Genomic DNA, 18,728 nt, shown 5'->3' with positions numbered 1-18,728 from the left:
TATTTTCTTTGGGATAATTGGTATTAGGAAGCATCAGTATATTCCAGATACGGGAATCTCTCAGGGATTGTTTCTGCTCCAGCTGTTCCCAGCTGTGCTGGCTCTGGGCTCTTGTGCTCTGCTTCTCAAAGATCTTTTCTTCTCCATGTTGCTGTTCTCAGCCTTTCCTGCCTCATCCCTTTATCCATTAAAAACTCTGCATGCAGCCACAGCAGTGTTCCATCCACTTCTGCTTTCCTGTGCAGCTTTTTTCCTTCCAGCCTCACACAGGGATGCACAAGGATTATTTCTCCTGTCCCATGTGAAGACCAGACCCCGTTATTTTTTTTCCTGCAGCTTCTGTTCTGTTGTGGGTATATTTGGTCAGTGATCAAGTTACAACAGATAATTGTGTGATTTACAATTTAGACATATTTCCATGTGCTGCTAATCCAAACACGGGGAAAATCCCGAGTGAAACAGTGTGGCAGAGTGTGAATTCCACTTACCTGTTGCTTTTGGTGCTGGTTCTGAAATTTCACCAATGAAAGAGATGTGTTGGTGTTTCCTGGTCAGTAAGGGGTGTTTGGGGGAGTGGACATTAAAATGAGTGCCCTGACCTGTGTGAGAGGTGAGGGGACACGAGCTGGTGGCCACTGTGTTGCAGATACCTGGCCTACAGGAACTTCATGATCGACACGTATCGGCTGAACCCGCAGGAGTACCTGACCAGCACTGCCTGCAGGAGGAACCTCACTGGGGACGTCTGTGCCGTCATGAGGTGACACCGGGGGCTCGGGGGCTTTGGGGCTTGGAGCTCTTGGACATTTCCAGGCATCAGCAAGATCACAGAATAACTGAGGGTGGAAAACCCCTCTGAGATTGATCCCCACCAGAGCACTGAGTGCCACCTCCAGGCGCTCCTTGGACACCTCCAGGGCGCCTCCCTGGGCAGCCCCTGCCAAGGCCTGGCCACCCTTTCCATGGGGCAATTCCTGCTGCTTTCTACCCTGAGCCTGCCCTGGCCCAGCCTGAGGCCGTTCCCTCTCCTCCTGTCCCTGTTCCCTGCGAGCAGAGCCCGACCCCCCCGGCTGCCCCCTCCTGTCAGGGACTTGTGCAGAGCCACAAGGTCCCCCCTGAGCCTCCTTTGCTCCAGCCTGAGCCCCTTTCCAGCTCCCTCAGCCGCTCCTGGGGCTCCAGCCCCTTCCCAGCTCCGTTCCCTGCCCTGGACACGCTCCAGCCCCTCAGGGTCTTTCTTTGGGGCCCAGAACTGGACACAGAGTCAGGCTTTGGTTCATACATGACACTCAAGTGCCCTCAGGTGTGCACAGAGCTCCTGCTCTGGGATTCATTTTGCTGCTTGGGATTAATGAAGGCCTAGAGAAGCTCCCGGGTCTGTGTTTGATCCAGAAACATCAGCTTTGTCCTTTGTCACCCCTGCACGAAGCACAGGCGGAACTTTGGTGGTAAAGGTTGGATTTGTCCTGTTTTCCACAGGGTCCACGCCTTCCTGGAGCAGTGGGGGCTCATCAACTACCAGGTGGATCCTGAGAGCCGCCCCATGGCCATGGGGCCTCCCCCCACCCCCCACTTCAACGTGCTGGCCGACACCCCCTCGGGGCTGATGCCCCTGCACATCCGCACCCCGCAGGTGAGCCCAGGGCCGGGGGTGCCTGGCCTCTGTCCAGCAGAGGAGCCTGTGCCTAGCTGGGTGAAAAGTCCCCTTCCTGACCAGCTGGGCTGAGCATTTGGGGCAGTTCTGTGCAGAACCACTCACACACATTGCTCAGAGATTTGGTTTAATGTCTTGGGCTTGTGTTCAGCTTCTCTGTCCAGTCTGTGCTCTTTTGAGAACATTAACTTTGAATTCCTGCCCCTCTCCCCTTTCCCCTGTAACGTTTGTTCCCAGGTTCCAGCTGCCCAGCAGATGCTGAGCTTTCCTGAGAAAAACAAGGAGAAGCCAACTGACCTGCAGAACTTCGGCCTTCGCACAGACATCTACTCCAAAAAGACTTTGGCCAAGGCAAGTGTCCTGGGATTCTCCCTACAGCTGCCAGGGAGCTCTGTCATTCCTCAGGTGTCCCCCACTTTGTGTCACGGAGGTGACTTGTGTTGCTCCCCCATTCCTGATTTGGATGTCTTCCACCCCTGTGCAGGACATTGCGCTAGGAGGTTGTGCTGGAATTCTGATTTCATAGGGATAAAGACATGGACAACTTCCCAGACAAGTGCACGCTGCCAGCCTTCAGATCCCAAGCTCCTTGTGTTCCTGCATGCCCTGCTGGAACGGTTCCGAATGAGCAAACCACCCAATGGCTCAGGACACAGAGAGCTTCCAGCAGGATCACTGACTCTCCTGTGTGCCAGTCTGAGCAGGGTTTCTGGGCTGACAAACAGGGACCCCGATTCCCACGGGTTTGGGTGTCCTGGGGCTGTTGCAGGGGACCTTGGGGCACTGTCACTGCAGGCTGTGACACAGGATCATTAGACTGGGAGACATGGCTGCAGTGATGAGTTGATTCCACAAGTTCTGCCTTTCCCTGCTCCCTGTGTGTCCCTGGAGGTGCTGTGGGAATGCCACGTTACCTCAGCACAGCCTCCAGTGGGAATCCCCAGAGCTGGGTGGTGCCTCTCGTGGGTGGCATCAGGCTGATTCCGTGTCATTGGTTCGTTGTCCTCAGAGGTCACTGTTTAAACCTAAGAAATAACTGTTTAAACACTGTTCACCACTTCAGACCTTCATTAAAAACCCTACAAACCCAAAGCAGTTCTAGAGGTATTTTTTATAAAGCTGGTTCCATCTCACCTGTGATGGATTGACTTTTTCACTTGTTAGGGGAGGTGTAAATATTCTCCAAATTGATAAATCTGTAGTTGGTTCTGGGCTCTGGCTCTGTTCACAGGAGCTGTGAACTGGAGCAGGTTTGTTGGCAGATTTCCCTGGTTGGTTTCTGTGTGCTGGGGGTTTTGGCTGTGGAGAGAGCAGTTGGGTGACTCACATTGATTAATGTTCTCTGTGGGTTAATGAGCTGTTTGAAACGCAGCTGGTGATAACATTTATTATCCTAAATAGCCTCTTCCTTTTGGTCTAGCACGGAGCCATCCAGTGGTGCTGATGTTCCTTAGGAGCAGGTCCCAAGCTGCTTTTGTGCTGGGTCAGGGTGTCACAGGAGGGCAAGTTTCACCATGAATTTGGGGTTTTTAGCCAATCTGAGCAGTTTACCACAAGGTGTAGATTGGGGAGCAGCAGCCCTTGGAGCAGGTGATTGCTGGGTGTGCAGATGATCCTGCTGGAACTACTGTGCCTTCTCACACAGCTCATCCCCCTGTGAAGAGTTGTTATTTCTCTGCTGAGTTACTGATGAACTTGGAGATAGATTAACTTATTTTGGACCATGCACAGCCCACTCTGCCTTCAGCACTCAGAGGGGGTTTACTGTTGAGGGAAATCCTCTTTGCTGTGTGTGCAGGCACGGATGACTGGGAGGAAAATGTGCCAGACTCCTTTCCTTTAGCTTGGGAAGGCACGGTGGGAAGTTGGGATGTGTAACCCCCAGCTGTGCCTTCACTGAGGGGTAAATCACATGAACCCCTGCACGCGGTCACAGGGGCTGCTGGAGGGGGGAGGTTTGAGTGGATCAAATAACAGATTCTTCCCCTTTCCTCCTCAGTGTTTTCTTCTACAAGGTTTTGTGCAAGTCCTGTGTTTCACCTTTATTTTCCCCTCCTGTCTTTTGTAGAGTAAAGGTGCAAGTGCTGGCAGAGAATGGACAGAGCAGGAAACACTGCTGCTGTTAGAGGTGAGTTCATGAGGCCAAGCCAAAGGGTAGGAAACCAAACCAGCAGGGGTAGTTCAGGCTTTAAAAATCTTCATGTGCATTTTTTGGAGCTAGTTGACTATTGCCATCATGGCTACAAGAATGTTGCTACCAAAAAGAGATGGCAGGAGCATCTCTGTGAGAGAGGGGCTGCCTGTGTTTAAGGTTTAGTTCTAACTTGGACCTGCAAGCCAGAAATGAAGCATTTAAGAATTTTGTATGAGTCAAGAACAGGTTTTGCAGTGCAGAGAGGTGTTTTCATTCAGCTGGACTCACTGACAGTAGGAAATAATGTAAGTAGTTCAAATAGTGGTAAGTAATTCAGGTAAAGGTTTACCTGGCACTCAGATAAACACTTGGAAATTCTGGTGATCACTCCAGACCCCAGCCATGCCACAGCTTAGGGAAACAGCTCATTTTGGAAGTTGAACTGGTAGAGAAACAGCTGAGGCATCTGAGAAGGGGAGTTCTTTGGTAGCTCCTTCATCCCGTCCATCTCCTCCTCGTTTTCCCTGTAGCTGCACTTGGGGTGTTCTTTGAGCTTTTTCTGGAAGTCTACCAAAAAAAAAATCCCTGAGATGACTCCATGAGGTCCCTTCCAATGAGCTCCAGGAGCTGCTGCTGGCTGGTGGCCCCAGGTGGCTTCCTGTGAAGCTCTGGAGCCACACGGGGATGGTTGGATCTCCTGGAATTGCAGTGGGGATGGAAACCGTCCCGAGGAGCTGCAGAGGCCTGTTCTGGGCTCTCACATCAGGGCAGTTGTTTCTCTCTGCTTCAGCAGAAGAAGAATCTCAGTGGCCTGAAATAATTTAAAGTGCTGCCACTTCCTGTAAAGAAAATCTCTTCTCCCCAGTTTTGCTTTCACGGGAACATTTTCCTGATGGAGAGGCTGCATGGCTGATTTCTTTCCTTTAATGTAATTTTTAGTTCTAGGAATTCCAGTTTGGGGCTGTGTTTTTGTTGGGTGTTACTTGCAGAGCTCAAAGCAAACTGCAATTGCCTGGTTGTTTCAGCTTTTTTGTCTTCCCATGTGTCAATAAACCCATTGAAAAGTTAATTTCCTAGGGAAAAGCCTGGAGGATGGGCCTGTGTCAGTGCCAAATCAGCAGCTGTGATTCAGCCTTTACACATATGGAGTGTGGTCATCGAACAGCCAAAATCTCTCTTTTATTTCTATTTATTTTAGGTTGATATTCACTGTTTAGCCAATACTTTTCTATTGGCACATGGAAAAATTTTGCTTCTAGGGTGTAAACAGCTCAGATGTTTTCCATGGTGTTCTTGTAGGGAGAAACAAGGCTAATGCCTTGATACCCTGACTTCTTTCCTTTATTATTTATTTAAATGTATTATTTAAATATTTAATATTAATAGTACTATATTTAAAATTCATTGGTTGGTGTGTTTTTAGCTTATGGTCATACACTGCACATTGTAGCCTCATGAAATAATCCAGTGACATACTCTGTGTATAAAATAAACCAAAACCCCCCCAAAATCTTGAGATTGCAATCCTATTTAATGAGTTTAAATTAATAATGGTTTTGTTCCTCCTTTTTCATGGATTTGCTCTATGAATAAATCAGTAAAGAGTATATCAGTTCAAGCATAAGTAATTCAGCTGTAACAAGCCAGCTCAGTCCAATTAAATCCTCAGGGTAGCTTTGGGCAGATAGATATGCAGTGAAGTTCCAAATAATAAATCGTATCTGAAATAATTATTGGCCTTCTGCCTGTTGACTGAATAATTTGGGGGAGGAAATAGAGTTTTGCTCCCCAAACCAACCCTCCCTGCACAGCCCCCTCCGTGTCTCCACGGCTCAGGCAGAGTTAAGTGCATTTTCAGCTATTTTTAGGAGGGACATTTCTTGTGAGCGAGGGTTTGTCTGGCAGGAAAACAACAGACGGGGAAGGAGAAGGAGCAGAAAGCAGCAATTTGGGGGTTGAGAAGCAGAGCTGATCTCGTGTGCTGGTGGGGTTAAGAATGGAGACAGGGATGGAGAGGCCAGAGATGCAGTTAGGGAAAGGGAAGTAAAGGCTGAGCAGAGAATCAGTGTCTCCCTCGAGTGTGACCTACTGAGCTGAGCAGTCTCTCATTTGCTCAAAGCCCCCTTGGAAGATCCCAGGGGCAGCAGGAGGGCTCAGCAGGGCTGGGGAATGTTGATTCCTATGGTGGGGACCAGGCTGTCGAGGTTCATTCCCAAGCCAAGTGGCTCCTCCCATGGAGCTCTCACAACCCTTCGTGGTGTTGCTCGGGGTCTCAGCAGCTCCTGGGTGTTCTCCCCACCCAGCTGAGCTCCTCGGGGCTGTTCCCAGTCGGGCACTGCCCAGCTGATCCCACTGCTGCTGCTGGCAGGGAAGGAGCAGGGAGCCAGAGGCTTTCTGGAGATACACGGGGAGTTTCCCCCTCCCCACCCAAGTTAAGCAGCCAGACCTGGCTGTGAGAGAGAAACTTGAGCCAGGTTTCAGCTGAAACCCTCTGGGGTCAGGGGGCTGGGGAGTGCTTCTCCAGTTTGAGCCATGCTGGATCTCTGATGCTTTGCCATTGAATTATCTGTCCTTGTAGCCAGTTTGCTTCCACACCTTTGCAAGCAGGAGCATTTTCATGACCTCAGCTGACCTCCTGCAGCCATGATGGGCCTGAGGGGCCCGTTCAGGTCGATACTTTGTCCTTGAGGAATTCTCAGAGGTTCTGTTTTAACTGAACAAATACTGAAACACTTTTCCTCCTGAAGAAACCAGTGTGTTTGGAAGGGACCTGAGAGCTCATCCCACCCCACCCCACCTTCCACTATCCCAAGTTGCTCCAAGCCCCATCCAGCATGGCCTTGGTGTTCCATAGAAGTTGTTACATATTCTGGGCCCTTCCCAGATGGAGGAACTCTGAGCACCAGGCTGGTGGCTCACTTTGGATCTTCCCCTTGTCCCTGGGAAGTGCTGAAAGCCCCAGCACAGGAGCGTCGTGTCCCTCTGTGCTCTGCTCTCCCACCTTGGGCCTGTCCTCCCCGGGACCTCTGGCAGATCCAGCCCAGCTCTGAGTTCTCCCTCCTTGCTCTGGGAGTTAAGTCAGTCTGGAAGGTTGAGACTGACCCTGAAGGTTGAGATTTCTGGGAGTTCTCAACCTTGTGGGAGAGATTTACTTGAGAAAACTCATTGTCACATTGAGCATCTTCTGCCAGAATCTCAAATGGTTTTTTTGCCTTTTCTGGGTGAATGCACCATGAATCCTCTCAAAAATGTCACAGTTAATGGTTCAGGATATGTCAGTATTTATTTTATACTGTCCAGATGCTTCACTAAAACGATTTTCAGGGAGAAAAATGGCTTGTTAAGGAGTAATAATTTATTAGGCTGTGACTTGGAGGGTTTTACAGGATTAATGTGTTGGTTTTTCAGGAACTAGTACAGGGCCTTCAGGAGCTCATTGCTGTAAAATTGTTTTAAGACTTTTCTTGAGGAAGTTTAAAAATGACTGAAACTCAGAATTACATCTTTGATATAATCTGGAAGTTCTTACTTTATCAGGTGCCTTATCTACCCAGTAATGATGTGTTAGCCTGGATATTAACAGGAATCACACTGGTGCAGAGCTCCTGGAGAGCTGCTCTCTCCTGGCTTCAGGATGTGGGATAGATTTCCCTCTTTTCCCCTGGTGTATTGGTTTGATGCTTTTCCACTTCCATAACACCTGTTGGATCTATAGACTGGATTTCGCCATCACAGCTGGTCCATATGTGAGAAATAAATCCTGTTCCTGCCCCAAAGAGCTTCCTGTGTTCAGGGAGGGAATGCAAGAGCGCTCGGGGGAGTGATGGGAATTAAAGAGTTGTGCGACTTGGTAGGAACAGCAGGTTCAGTTCTCTGTGGAAGCCAGGTGGGGAACACCTACTGTGTCAATATTAGTAAATCCCAAGTCTTCTGACAGTCCTTTCTGATACAGTAACAGCATCCACTCATGTGATGGTCCCTGTGGCATCCATGTCACTGATACCCCAGGGAAATGCTCGTATTTCTTCTGCAGATAATTTTGATACCAGAAAAAAAAAGATCTTTAATAGTTGTCTGATCCCCATTTATTGTTCCATCACCACAATAGCCAGTATGGAAAGTCTTTGTGCCCAAAGCAGCGCTTTTTTCCCCAGCAGTCCGTGTGTATCCGCTGGTTTTGCCTTTTGCAGGCCCTGGAGATGTACAAGGACGACTGGAACAAGGTGTCGGAGCACGTGGGCAGCCGCACGCAGGACGAGTGCATCCTGCACTTCCTGCGGCTGCCCATCGAGGATCCCTACCTGGAGAACTCGGACGCCTCGCTGGGCCCCCTGGCCTACCAGCCCGTGCCCTTCAGCCAGTCGGGCAACCCCGTCATGAGCACCGTGGCCTTCCTGGCCTCCGTGGTGGATCCGCGCGTGGCCTCGGCCGCCGCCAAGGCCGCCCTCGGTACGGGACAGCCCCAGCCCTCACCCTGTGTCTGCCTGCCCCTCCTGCCAAAGGGGTTCCGAGCCCTTAGTGATGAGTAAGACACGGAAATCGGGGTACTGTTTATGTAGGAAAAGCTCTGCTGTTCCCAGGTTTGTGTTCTGCTTTCCTGAAATCCCCAGGTTGCAGCCAGGTTGCCCCGGTCAGGCACAGCTGGAATATCATGTGCAGTTCTGCCTGGGCTCCTCAGTACAAGGACAAGGAGCTGCTGGAGAGGGTCCAGCAGGGGCCAGAGAGATGTTCAGGGCTTTGGAGCATCTCTGATGAGCAGAGACTGCAGGAGCTGGGCCTGGTCAGTCTGCACAAGGGAAGGCTCAGAGGGGATCCCATCAATCCACACAAATCTCCCCCAGGGCTGCCAGAGGATGGTCCCAGACTCTGCTCAGTGACAGGACAAGGAGCAGTGGCCACAAACCAAAACACAGCAAGTTCCAGCTCAGCAGGAGGAAGAGCCTCTTTCCATGGAGGAGGGGCAGAGCCCTGGAACAGCTGCCCAGGGGGGCCTGGAGTCTCCCTCTCCAGAGGGATCCCAAACCCCCTGGACACGTTCCTGTGTCACCTGCTCCAGGTGCCCCTGCCCAGGCAGGGGTTGGACTGGATGGGCTCCAGACCCTCCCAACGCAGGCACTCTGAAGTTGGAGTGGCTCCAAGAGGCCACTGAGTGCCTGGGAATGGTTGGTATTCCCTTCTGCCCTCAGTGCTCCTGATGTGTTTGCACCTGGTGGATGGTGTTCCTCTGACCACTGTCACCAGTGCAGCTCCGGGTAAATTCAGTGTGAATCTTCCAGTTTTACCTGTGGGAAATTATCTGCCAGAGATCCTAGAATTCCCAGATTGGATTGAGTTGGAAGGGACCTTAAAGGGACCTCCTGTTCCACCTCCTGTTATGGGTAGGTGCGTCTTGCACTGGAGGGTTCAAGTCTCTAGTGAACACTGGATGTGTCCACTTGATAAAATAGTTCCTTTCACATTTTTCCTTGTTCTTCCACATAAAACACAAATTTATATAATTGGAAGGAGACTCTTTACTGCCACATCTGAAAGACAAAATCAGCTACCTCATGTGACAGGAAGGAGCTCAGATATTTGAGAATTGCCTTTGTCCCAGGGTTTACCTGCACACCGATCAGAGAAAACGTGACCTAATTTGCTGCAAAAGCCCCAGAATGCCACAGTTTCTGTGTCCTGTCCCACAGAGGAGTTTTCCCGGGTCAGAGAGGAGGTGCCCCTGGAGCTGGTGGAAGCCCACGTGAAGAAAGTGCAGGAAGCAGCACGAGCCTCTGGGAAGGTGGATCCCACCTACGGCCTGGAGAGCAGCTGCATCGCCGGCACCGGCCCCGATGAGCCCGAGAAGATGGGTGAGTGCTCCCTCCCCGGGGAGTGCTGCAGGTGGGGTTCCTTGGGGCGTTCTCTTCTGAGTCTTGATGAGCCCTAAGTCCACCTCCAGCAGGAGATGGAAGTTGTGGGTGTGGAGAAGGGGATGGGTCGTTCTGCTCACTGCAGGATTGACTTGGACACTGAACTAAGGAATTCAGGAGTGGCTTGAGTTTCAGGGATTTGTTTTCCTGCTCTCACTGTGTGGAAATGCTGTTGCTTGGGATGCACAGAGTGGACTGACCAAAAATACCAGAGCAGGATATTCCATCAGCTGAGGTGTTGGAGCAGTTGGAGGATGCTGCCTTTGCAGGGTTAAGACAAAGCAAGCTGAGGGGTTTGGGCAGTGGGTTTTAAGGTCAGTCTGGCACTCTGTTGCTCACTGCGAAGGCAGCAGGAGAGGAATTTCTGATGAAGTGCTGGACTGGCACATGATAATCCAGTCCTGCTCTAGTTGTGCTGGAATTCTGCTGGGCATTACCTGTGCGTGTTAACAAGCTCTGGTTTCATTTCTGTCATGTTCAGCAAATATTCTGCTGTTAAGTCTCTTCTCTGAAACCCTGGCTGGTGCCAATTGGTTCCTCATGACTCTGGAGTGTCAAAGCAGCTCCCTGGGAAGTGAAGCCCTGTGTGGCCCCTCTCTGTTGGACCCTCATGGCTCTCCCCAGCAGGAGGAGCAGACACTTTACTCTGTACCCACGGCTTCCTCAGACTTTGCTTTCCTCGTTTGGGTGCAGATCTACCATCTTGTCACTGTTGTTTTCCTCTCAGCACTGTTGGCTCCTTCTTTGTTCAGCTTATCACAAATGATTTTAGTGAATTTAGTGACTGGACGTGTAAAGGCACGTCTGGCTTTGGGTGAAGTTAAGCAGGATGTGATGGAGCTCGACCGGGAGGCTGCATTTGGGATGTGCTCCTGCATTTCATAGCTGACCTGCTGTCACCCCATCCAGGGACACGAGCAAGGTGCCAGATTGTGGGATGGGATCACAAGGGACTGTGTTTGGTGCTCCTCAGTTATCAACTGCTACCCATGGAAGACTGCTATTTATAGCATGAATGTCCACTGCACAACTACCCAGTAAATGAGATTTCAAAATGCCATTTAAATCACCAAGATAGTTTTTAAATAGAAAAGAAGCAAACAAACCACTCAGCCCTTCTGTCACATCTCTCAGTTCTGCACTCAGTGGGACAGACTTGCCACGAGCAGCTTGGTGCTTTGGGATGATGTGCACTTTGTGCTGGAAAGGGAAGAGAAACATCTGGAATATCTGCTGCTCCCTGTTCCTCAGAGCTGACAGCAGGCATCGAAGCTCTGCTGGAAGGACAAGGCTTTGGGGTTTATTTACAAGTGAACTATAGACCAAATCTCAGTGCTCCTCTGTCTGGGGCTGAGTTTAATTTCATAGTTGTTTTAAAATAAGGTCAGCTTAAGTTAAATTTTTCTTCCAGTCTTTGTTCCCCTTTCCCATATTTCACGGTACAGGTGTCACTGTGGGTTGTTAAGGACCTCACAGGATCATTGCAGTTGGAAAAGCCCTCCAAAGTCACAGAGTCCAAGCTGTGCCTGATGCCCGCCTTGTCCCCAGCCCAGAGCACTGAGTGCCACAGCCAGGCCTTCCCTGGACACCTCCAGGGCACTCCAAACCTCCCTGGGCAGCCCCTTCCAGTATTTAACAACCCTTTCTGTGAAGAAATTCCTCCTGATGGCCACCCTGAGCCTCCCCTGGCACGTCCTGAGGCCGTTTCCCCCTGTCCTGAGCATGTCCCCCCATAACACATTTGCTGCTTCGAGTCTGCAGCCCCACCCTGGGAGTTTTCCCCATTGCCAGGTTGGCCCTTTCTGGCCCTTTCTCTGGGAGAACTTGGGCCCAGGTTGGAAGTGGGGACTCTGAAGTGCCCATCAGTGGTGGGGGTCTCAGGGCAGGTGCCCACCCCACCATTGGTCCTGAGGGAGCGGCGTGGGGAGCTCCAGGCCAGCCCTGCCCCGGCACCGTTAATGCGATTTGTACTGGGCTGTGACTAATGGAGTAAATGAGGGCAGGAGCAGATGGTTCTCCCTGGGGGAGCTGCTCAGCCCGAGTGAACTGGGTCACTCAGCAATCTGTGGTGCCTCCCACCCCCCTGAGCTGGGCACGGGGACCCCGAGTGTCCATGGCAGAGATGGTCCCGCGGGCTGTGGCCGTGCTCGGACGCCGGGGGGATTGTACCTCAGCGCAGCTGCACAGGCATCAAAACATCTGCTGGGGCTTCCAGATGGGAATTAAAGCTCACTGGCTGTTACATTGTCATAGAATCAAAGGATGCTGGGGTGGAAGGGGCTTTAAAGCCCATCCAGTGCCACCCCCTGCCATGGGCAGGGACACCTTCCTCTATCCCAGGTGAGCCCCATCCAACCTGGCCTGGGACACTTTAAGGGATGAGGCAGCCACAGCTTCTCTGGGCATTCTGTGCCAGGGCCTCCCCACCCTCACAGGGGTCAATTCCTTCCCAATGTCCCACCTAACCCTGCCCTCTTTCTCTTCAAAGCCATTCCCTGTGTCCTGTCCCTCAAGTAATGGAATCACAGAATGCTGGTTTTATATTTAAATGCAACTATGGATAAATAAAAGTATCAGCTTAGGGTTCCATACTAGAATTAAAGTTCATTAGTTGTTATATTTCAGAAACAAAATTATGTCAGAGCTCTATAATCATTTTAAAACTCTTTAATATCAGTAAATTATAGTCAATAGGGAATGTGAAAAGGGAAAATGACTGGAACAGATTGGAGGAGCTTAAGTTAATACCCAAGAATCTCCTCTTCTAAGTCTTCATTGTCAGTTTTTTTAAAAGCTGGTGGTAATTCCTTTTAAGTTGATAAAGTGAGGCTTCAGTGGAGTTACAAGGAGACTGAAGTGGTTCAGATGCTGTGATGAGCGTGGTGGACTCTGTCCTCTGCTTTCATAGAGTCATGGAAACGTTTGGGTTGGAAGGACCTTAAAGCCCATCCAGTGCCACCCCTGCCATGGGCAGGGACACCTCCCACTACCCCAGGCTGCTCCAGCCCCAATGTCCAGCCTGGCCTTGGGCACTGCCAGGGATCCAGGGGCAGCCACAGCTGCTCTGGGCACTCTGCTCTAAGGTTCTAAGACAGTTCCCCACAATAAATACTACGACCTTTCTTAGGTCCTGCCCCAGTGCAGGTTTTGGAACAGATCACTGGAGCTGCTCTGCAGCTGTGTCAGTGAAAATCACCTGAGGGGAGCAAAGGAGGATCCAGCTCGTCGGGTTGGGATTGAGCTCCAGAGAAGGGGAATATGCAGCACACCTGTGGTATTTAATGATTTCTAGGAAGTCTTTGTTAATGTCTTTCCAGAGGTGGTTAAGGACACTGATTTCTCGAGGCAGCCTCTGAAGGGGCTGTGTTGGAATTACTTGAGCATTTCAGGTCTGATTCCAACAAGTATTTCCACTGCCACCAGTCCTGGGGGCCTCAGGCTGGAGCTGCTCTGTGCCAGTGAGTGAGGGAATGGTGGTTTGATTTCCTGCATCCCTGCACTGTAAAGGGCTCCAGTGGAGGGTTACATTCACCACTTTGTGGATGGCTTTGATTCACGCCCAAGCACACACACTGGAAAACCACACACAGGGAGGGCACATCCACACAGGAGTTATTTTAGTCATGTTTGGTGGGGAGATTCCCTCCTGCTCTCCAGGGCGAGAACTCTGAGGTGATGGAAACTTTCCTAAACCAAGGGATTGCACAGCACTTCCTCAGCTTTGGGTGTGTCCAGGTGCCTGGTGGCTGGGTCTGCACCACTGGGGGGTTGAGCCCTTCAGTCCTCTCCTGGTGAATTCGTGTGGCTCACACTGAAGCTGCTGCAGCTTTTCCAGCTCCCCCAGCAGCTTTTCCAGCTCTCTCAGCCTTCCCCATGGAGCCCTCCTGTTGCTGAGCCCCCAGGCTGTGTGAGGCAGGGGCAGAGGCAGCTCTGGTGGCTGTGCAGCCCTGATTTATTGTGGGAAATGTAAATGATGGTTTGGATAACAGCATCATTATCGTACCCAGAGCCAGGATATTTCCACAGCTACAGTGTATTTCCTCTCAATTAAATATTAATATTCCAGCCTGGCTGTGACAGGTTGTGTGTTGCCTCAGTGAAAACAAAGGAGTCTGGGATGTCTGGAGGGCACCTTAAACTGTTTGCTGAGCTGAAACTGAGGCAGGTGACTCTGCTTTTGTTTGCAGAGCTTTGTTTGTTCCTCTCATGATGGCCGAGGTTCCGGACCTGCTGCTTCTGCATCTCTTTGGTAACGCAGGGAATTCTTAGCAGGGAGATGTTTCACAGGTTTCCTTGTTGACCTAAGTCCATTTGAGTTCTCTGTGAAGTCACTGGGCTTGGGCAGAGCTCAGCTCCAAGTTCTTTGTGTTAGAAAAAAGGCTCAGTGTTCTTGGAGATAATGTGCAAGACAGAACAGAATTCCACAGAAACAGAATACTGCTGATTCGGGGGCAAAGAAGGCCTTGGAGAGGTGATGATTCCTCATCTCCCAGTGGCTTTTCCCTCGTGAGAGGTGTCCTGTGGTGGCTCACAACCATCTGCCTCTTCCTGACCTAAGAAACGTCCTTTCATTCAGGGAACAGGGGCAGGACGAGAGGGAACGGCCTCAGGCTGGGCCAGGGCAGGCTCAGGGTGGACAGCAGCAGGAATTTCTGCATGGAAAGGGCGCTCAGGCCTTGCCAGGGGCTGCCCAGGGAGGTTTGGAGTGCCCATCCCTGGAGGTGTCGGGGGAATTCCTGGACATGGCACTCAGTGCTCTGGGCTGGGGACAAGGTGGGAATCGGGCACAGGGTAGAATTGAGGTGTATTCCAGCTTTAATGAATCTGGGATTCTGTGATCCCACATCCTGCAAGGTGCAATACCAAACCTGCTGGAGGGAGTTCAAGAGTATCTTTGGTGCAGGGGAAAGGGATTTCAGGGGTTTTCTCCTTAGAGTCAGGGCTTCCCCCTTTGTCCCAGGGACACAGATCTCCAACTGATCGATTCCTCTGGGATGTATTTTCATTAAGCTCATTAGATCACACAGGAAAATCAGTACAGTTGTGTTTGTGTCTGTGCCAGGGGCCAGAGGCAATTCTGTCATGGCTGTGCAGAAGGTCAGGCATGTTTTGGGCTTTGTGTGAGCCTTTCATTCTGGAATTAGGGATTAAGTTTTACCAGACTCAGCTGTTTTGAGGTACTTCCTGAGGAATTCTTCGTGGAAAGGGTGTTAAATGTTAGAAGGGGCTGCCCAGGGAGGTGGTGGAGTCTGGAGGTGGCACTCAGTGCTCTGGGCTGGGGACAAGGTGGGCATCAGTGGTCTCAGAGGTTTTTTCCAGCCTCACTGATTCTGTGATACTTTGAGCAGTCTGTGATTTAGAACCAAAAACCTGCTTCCACCCAGGCAAACCATTTCCCCCCCAGACTAATAATGGATCATTTAATCTGTTGTCCCTTGCACATGAGTTGTCCCACCCGTGGGAGCTGGGAGCTGCAGCCACCGCGCTGTCGCTGCGCGTCAGGGCTCTGCAGCTGATGCAGGAAAACACTTTCCAAAACCATTGACTACAACCTGTCTGAAGTTGTCAGCCTGGTTTTAACCTGACATTTATTGCTGCAGCCAGAACCAGAGAAGCGAGGTTAAATCAGGCTGTTTGCAATAATCTCAGTGTCCCACGTCCCTTTTCTTCCGAGGGTGTCCTTGGGAATGGGAAGGAGCATGTGGGTTTGGATGGTGTCCATCAATGTGTCCTGGCACAAGGGAGGATCTAAGGGCAGTTTGAGATGCTCTGCATGCTTTTCCTTGAGAAAATCCTCTCTAAAGAGTGAATGGGAAGCAGTTTGTCTTTCTGGGATGTCCTGTTTGTTTGGAACCCCTCCCTGACAGGAGGGGGCAGCCGTGGGGGTCGGGCTCTGCTCGCAGGGAACAGGGACAGGAGGAGAGAGAACGGCCTCAGGCTGGGCCAGGGCAGGCTCAGGGTGGACAGCAGCAGGAATTTCTGCATGGAAAGGGCGCTCAGGCCTTGCCAGGGGCTGCCCAGGGAGGTTTGGAGTGCCCAGCCCTGGAGGTGTCCAAGGAGAGCCTGGAGGTGGCACTCAGGGCTCTGGGCTGGGGACAAGGTGGGCATCGGGCACAGGGTGGACTCCATGGGCTGGGAGGGCTTTTCCAGCCTTTCATTCTGGGATCCAGTGAACTTCCTCCGCAGCAGCAGCATCAGTCCCTCAACAGCTCCCGTGGTCCCTGGATTGGTCTCTTGCCCAGAGCAGCTGTGGCTGCCCCTGGATCCCTGGCAGTGTCCAAGGCCAGGCTGGACACTGGGGCTTGGAGCAGCCTGGGACAGTGGGAGGTGTCCCTGCCCATGATGATCCTGATGATCCTCCCCACCCAAGAATGTAAATTTGGGTATTTCTGTGCAGTATTTTTTTGTTTGAGCTCCACCAAGCTGGGCACACTCAGAGTGTTTTGCACTTTGTCTCCCCTTTTTTTTTCTTAAAGGATTGAATCCAGTTTTCTTAAAGGATTGAATCCTTCCCTTTCCTGGGAGGGATGACACTTTTAAGACCAGTTTGGAACTCTGCTTCTAGGCTTGAAAGAGCTGTCTGACAAAATCTAATTGAGATTTTCCCTGTGACATTATTGGGTCACTAAATCCTAACTCCGAGATAAAACTTGTGAGGAAGAATGTCCCCAGTCTCCCTAAATTGAATTATGGTGGCAGATAGTTCAGATAAGTGGGTTTATCATCTTAAAATAGGCCATGAGGAAAACCATTACCCTTCAGTCAGACATTTTAGTTGGTTTTTCTTATATATGGAAGGGACTTGTGTAAAAACTTCTCTACAGAACTGTTGCTATTCAAGGAGGACACTTTGTACCTTGTTTTTCCTCAGTGTAGCACACAGGAATTAGCAGGAAAATGAGGATTACTGAAAATGAACCCCCAGCACCAGCTGATGTCTTCAGAAGCTTAGAGATGGATCAGGGCTTGTCACCAGCAGTTCTGCATCGCCCCAGTCCAGGATCTAAATAAGCTCCTTTAATGCCTCTGTACATTAAATTGTGAAATCCTGGGCCAGGACCACGAGGCTGTGCTTCCTCCCTGTCCCTCCTTGCAGAGCTGTGGATAAATCGGGATTTCTCGGTCTTCTGAACAATCCAACAAAATATCAGGGATAGTAGCACGTTATCTAGCACCTCCATGGTGTTTCCTTGGCTGGCTGTTATCCCCTGATCTCTGGAACCAGCTGTCATTATAGCAACATTTAAAACCAATGTTTCATAAAGCAATAAAGGAATGAGCCAAGGGCTGTGTCTGGAGCACAGGGATGCACTCCCAGCTCTTCCACCACTCCTGCCAGGAGGTGCATCCATCCAGCCCCTGGAACAGTGACTCTCTAATCATTATCTTTATTATTTCTTTTTCTTTCCTCATGTTGGTCTCGCTTTCACACCAGTTGGGCCTTGTCTGGTCTGGGGTAGGACTGGAGGGAGATGGAGGTGCCCAAGGCCAGGTTGGACAGGGCAGGGCTTGTAGCAGCCTGGTCTGTGGGAGTTCAGTGCTGGGACTTTGTTGAAGCCACTGTTAGAGAGCAGCAGATTTTAGTTAAGCCCAAAATAGAAAGCGAGTGTGGTGAGTGGCTGTGGGGGCAATTCTGAAAACTTCCCTCTTTGTTTCTCAGATGGAGCTGAGGAAGAGAAGATGGAAACGGAGGCAGAGGGGCAGCAGGCAGAGAAGGTGAGTTTGGGTCTGCTGGCAGGAGGCTTCTGGCACTTAAATCCTGAGTTCCCAAGCTTTAGGGTGCCTGTAAGACAGGGGACAGTTGTGCTGCTTGTGTGTCCGCAGTTTCCAGCCTCCACAGAGCTTCTTCTCGGTGACTGAGTCCTAAATCCCAGCAGTGAGGCATCAGCAGTTGTTCCTGGTCCTGGGGAGGAAAGGCTGGGCTGGGAGGAGCTGGGAGCTGGCTGATGCTGTGGGAATTGGGATTGGAGCTGCACAAGGAGCTGGCCCCGTGGGCTTTCCTGCCTGGGGGTGCCCTGAAGTGTCACCTTGCCCTGGGACAGTGGCTTTGGCAAACGCCTGCCAGCAAGGCTTCCAGGGCACGCAGGGCTTGGAGCACTCCCAGTACTCCACAGCCATTTGTGCCCCAGGTGCCTCCAGCTGAGCTGCTCAAGGAGAATCCTCCTCACAGGAATTCTGGGCTGGCTCTTGGGCATGGATGTGTTTGTGTCCTCCTGATGCTGGGGGTGATCCACCCTGCCCAGGAAGATCAGATATTTAGACACCAATTATTGTTATCCTTCAGCCTGTTGATAACGACCACAAGAACACATTTGTGGCTTTTTCATAACCTGCGTCCACAGACAGGTACCTCAAACTGCAGTGAGTGTTTCACACCTGAACTGGGATTAAACTGGGATCCTGGAATTGCAGGATAGCACTTCAATTACTTCTAAGTTATTCTAATATTTAAATGATTACTATTTTATTTGTTTATATATTAATATAATGTTGTTTAATATGTATTTTCATAAAACTAATGTTTTAATTATATATTTATATGTAAATTTAATTTTAAAGCTATAATTAATTTCATGTGTAATTCCTGCTACATTCTTGATAAATAAATGGGGATGGTTGTTTCTGGAGTCTGCAGCAACAGGAAATATTTCTTGTTGCCTCCTTCACCACATGAGGAGTTCAGACTAACCTGGGGCTGATCAGTGCAGCCTTGGGGTTATTTCCCACTCTGTTTTCAGGTCGTTCTTCTGCCTCCCTGATATACAGGGACATTTGGGAAGAGATAAGTGGGGAAGACTCACTCAGGACTTGGAAATCTGCATATTCCCAGCCATTCCATGATTCTGTGATCTCAGTTCAGGAGTTTTTGTACCCACAGAGTAACCCAGCTTGGCCTGGGTCACTGGACTTGGTCCAGTTTAGCATTTACTTTTACTCACATTTTGGCTTTGTTTGTCAGATTTGGCTGAAGCAGCAGCCACCCTTTAAAGTGTGATCTCTTCATTTATGGTAATTAATTAATTTGAAGGCCATGAAT

The 18,728-nt window shown here is 50.5% G+C and overlaps 1 protein-coding gene across 2 annotated transcripts in view; it reads left to right on the top strand.

The window, feature by feature from the left end:
- SMARCC1 (SWI/SNF related, matrix associated, actin dependent regulator of chromatin subfamily c member 1) overlaps nucleotides 1–18,728 on the top strand; it is a 65,708-nt gene that overhangs the window by 26,540 nt on the left and 20,440 nt on the right. Inside the window, exons 16-22 of one of the 2 annotated variants that reach the window (XM_048300198.1) lie at nucleotides 647–760; nucleotides 1,477–1,630; nucleotides 1,889–2,002; nucleotides 3,720–3,779; nucleotides 7,976–8,234; nucleotides 9,470–9,631; nucleotides 17,352–17,407. In XM_048300198.1, coding sequence (XP_048156155.1) covers nucleotides 647–760; nucleotides 1,477–1,630; nucleotides 1,889–2,002; nucleotides 3,720–3,779; nucleotides 7,976–8,234; nucleotides 9,470–9,631; nucleotides 17,352–17,407 — 919 coding nt within the window. The remainder of the gene's footprint in view (nucleotides 1–646; nucleotides 761–1,476; nucleotides 1,631–1,888; nucleotides 2,003–3,719; nucleotides 3,780–7,975; nucleotides 8,235–9,469; nucleotides 9,632–17,351; nucleotides 17,408–18,728) is intronic. The other variant, XM_048300109.1, reaches the window with a different exon arrangement.

This window comes from Corvus hawaiiensis, chromosome 1 (assembly GCF_020740725.1).
Source record: "Corvus hawaiiensis isolate bCorHaw1 chromosome 1, bCorHaw1.pri.cur, whole genome shotgun sequence".
NCBI lineage: Eukaryota > Metazoa > Chordata > Aves > Passeriformes > Corvidae > Corvus > Corvus hawaiiensis.
This window is presented reverse-complemented; position numbering and strand designations above follow the sequence as displayed.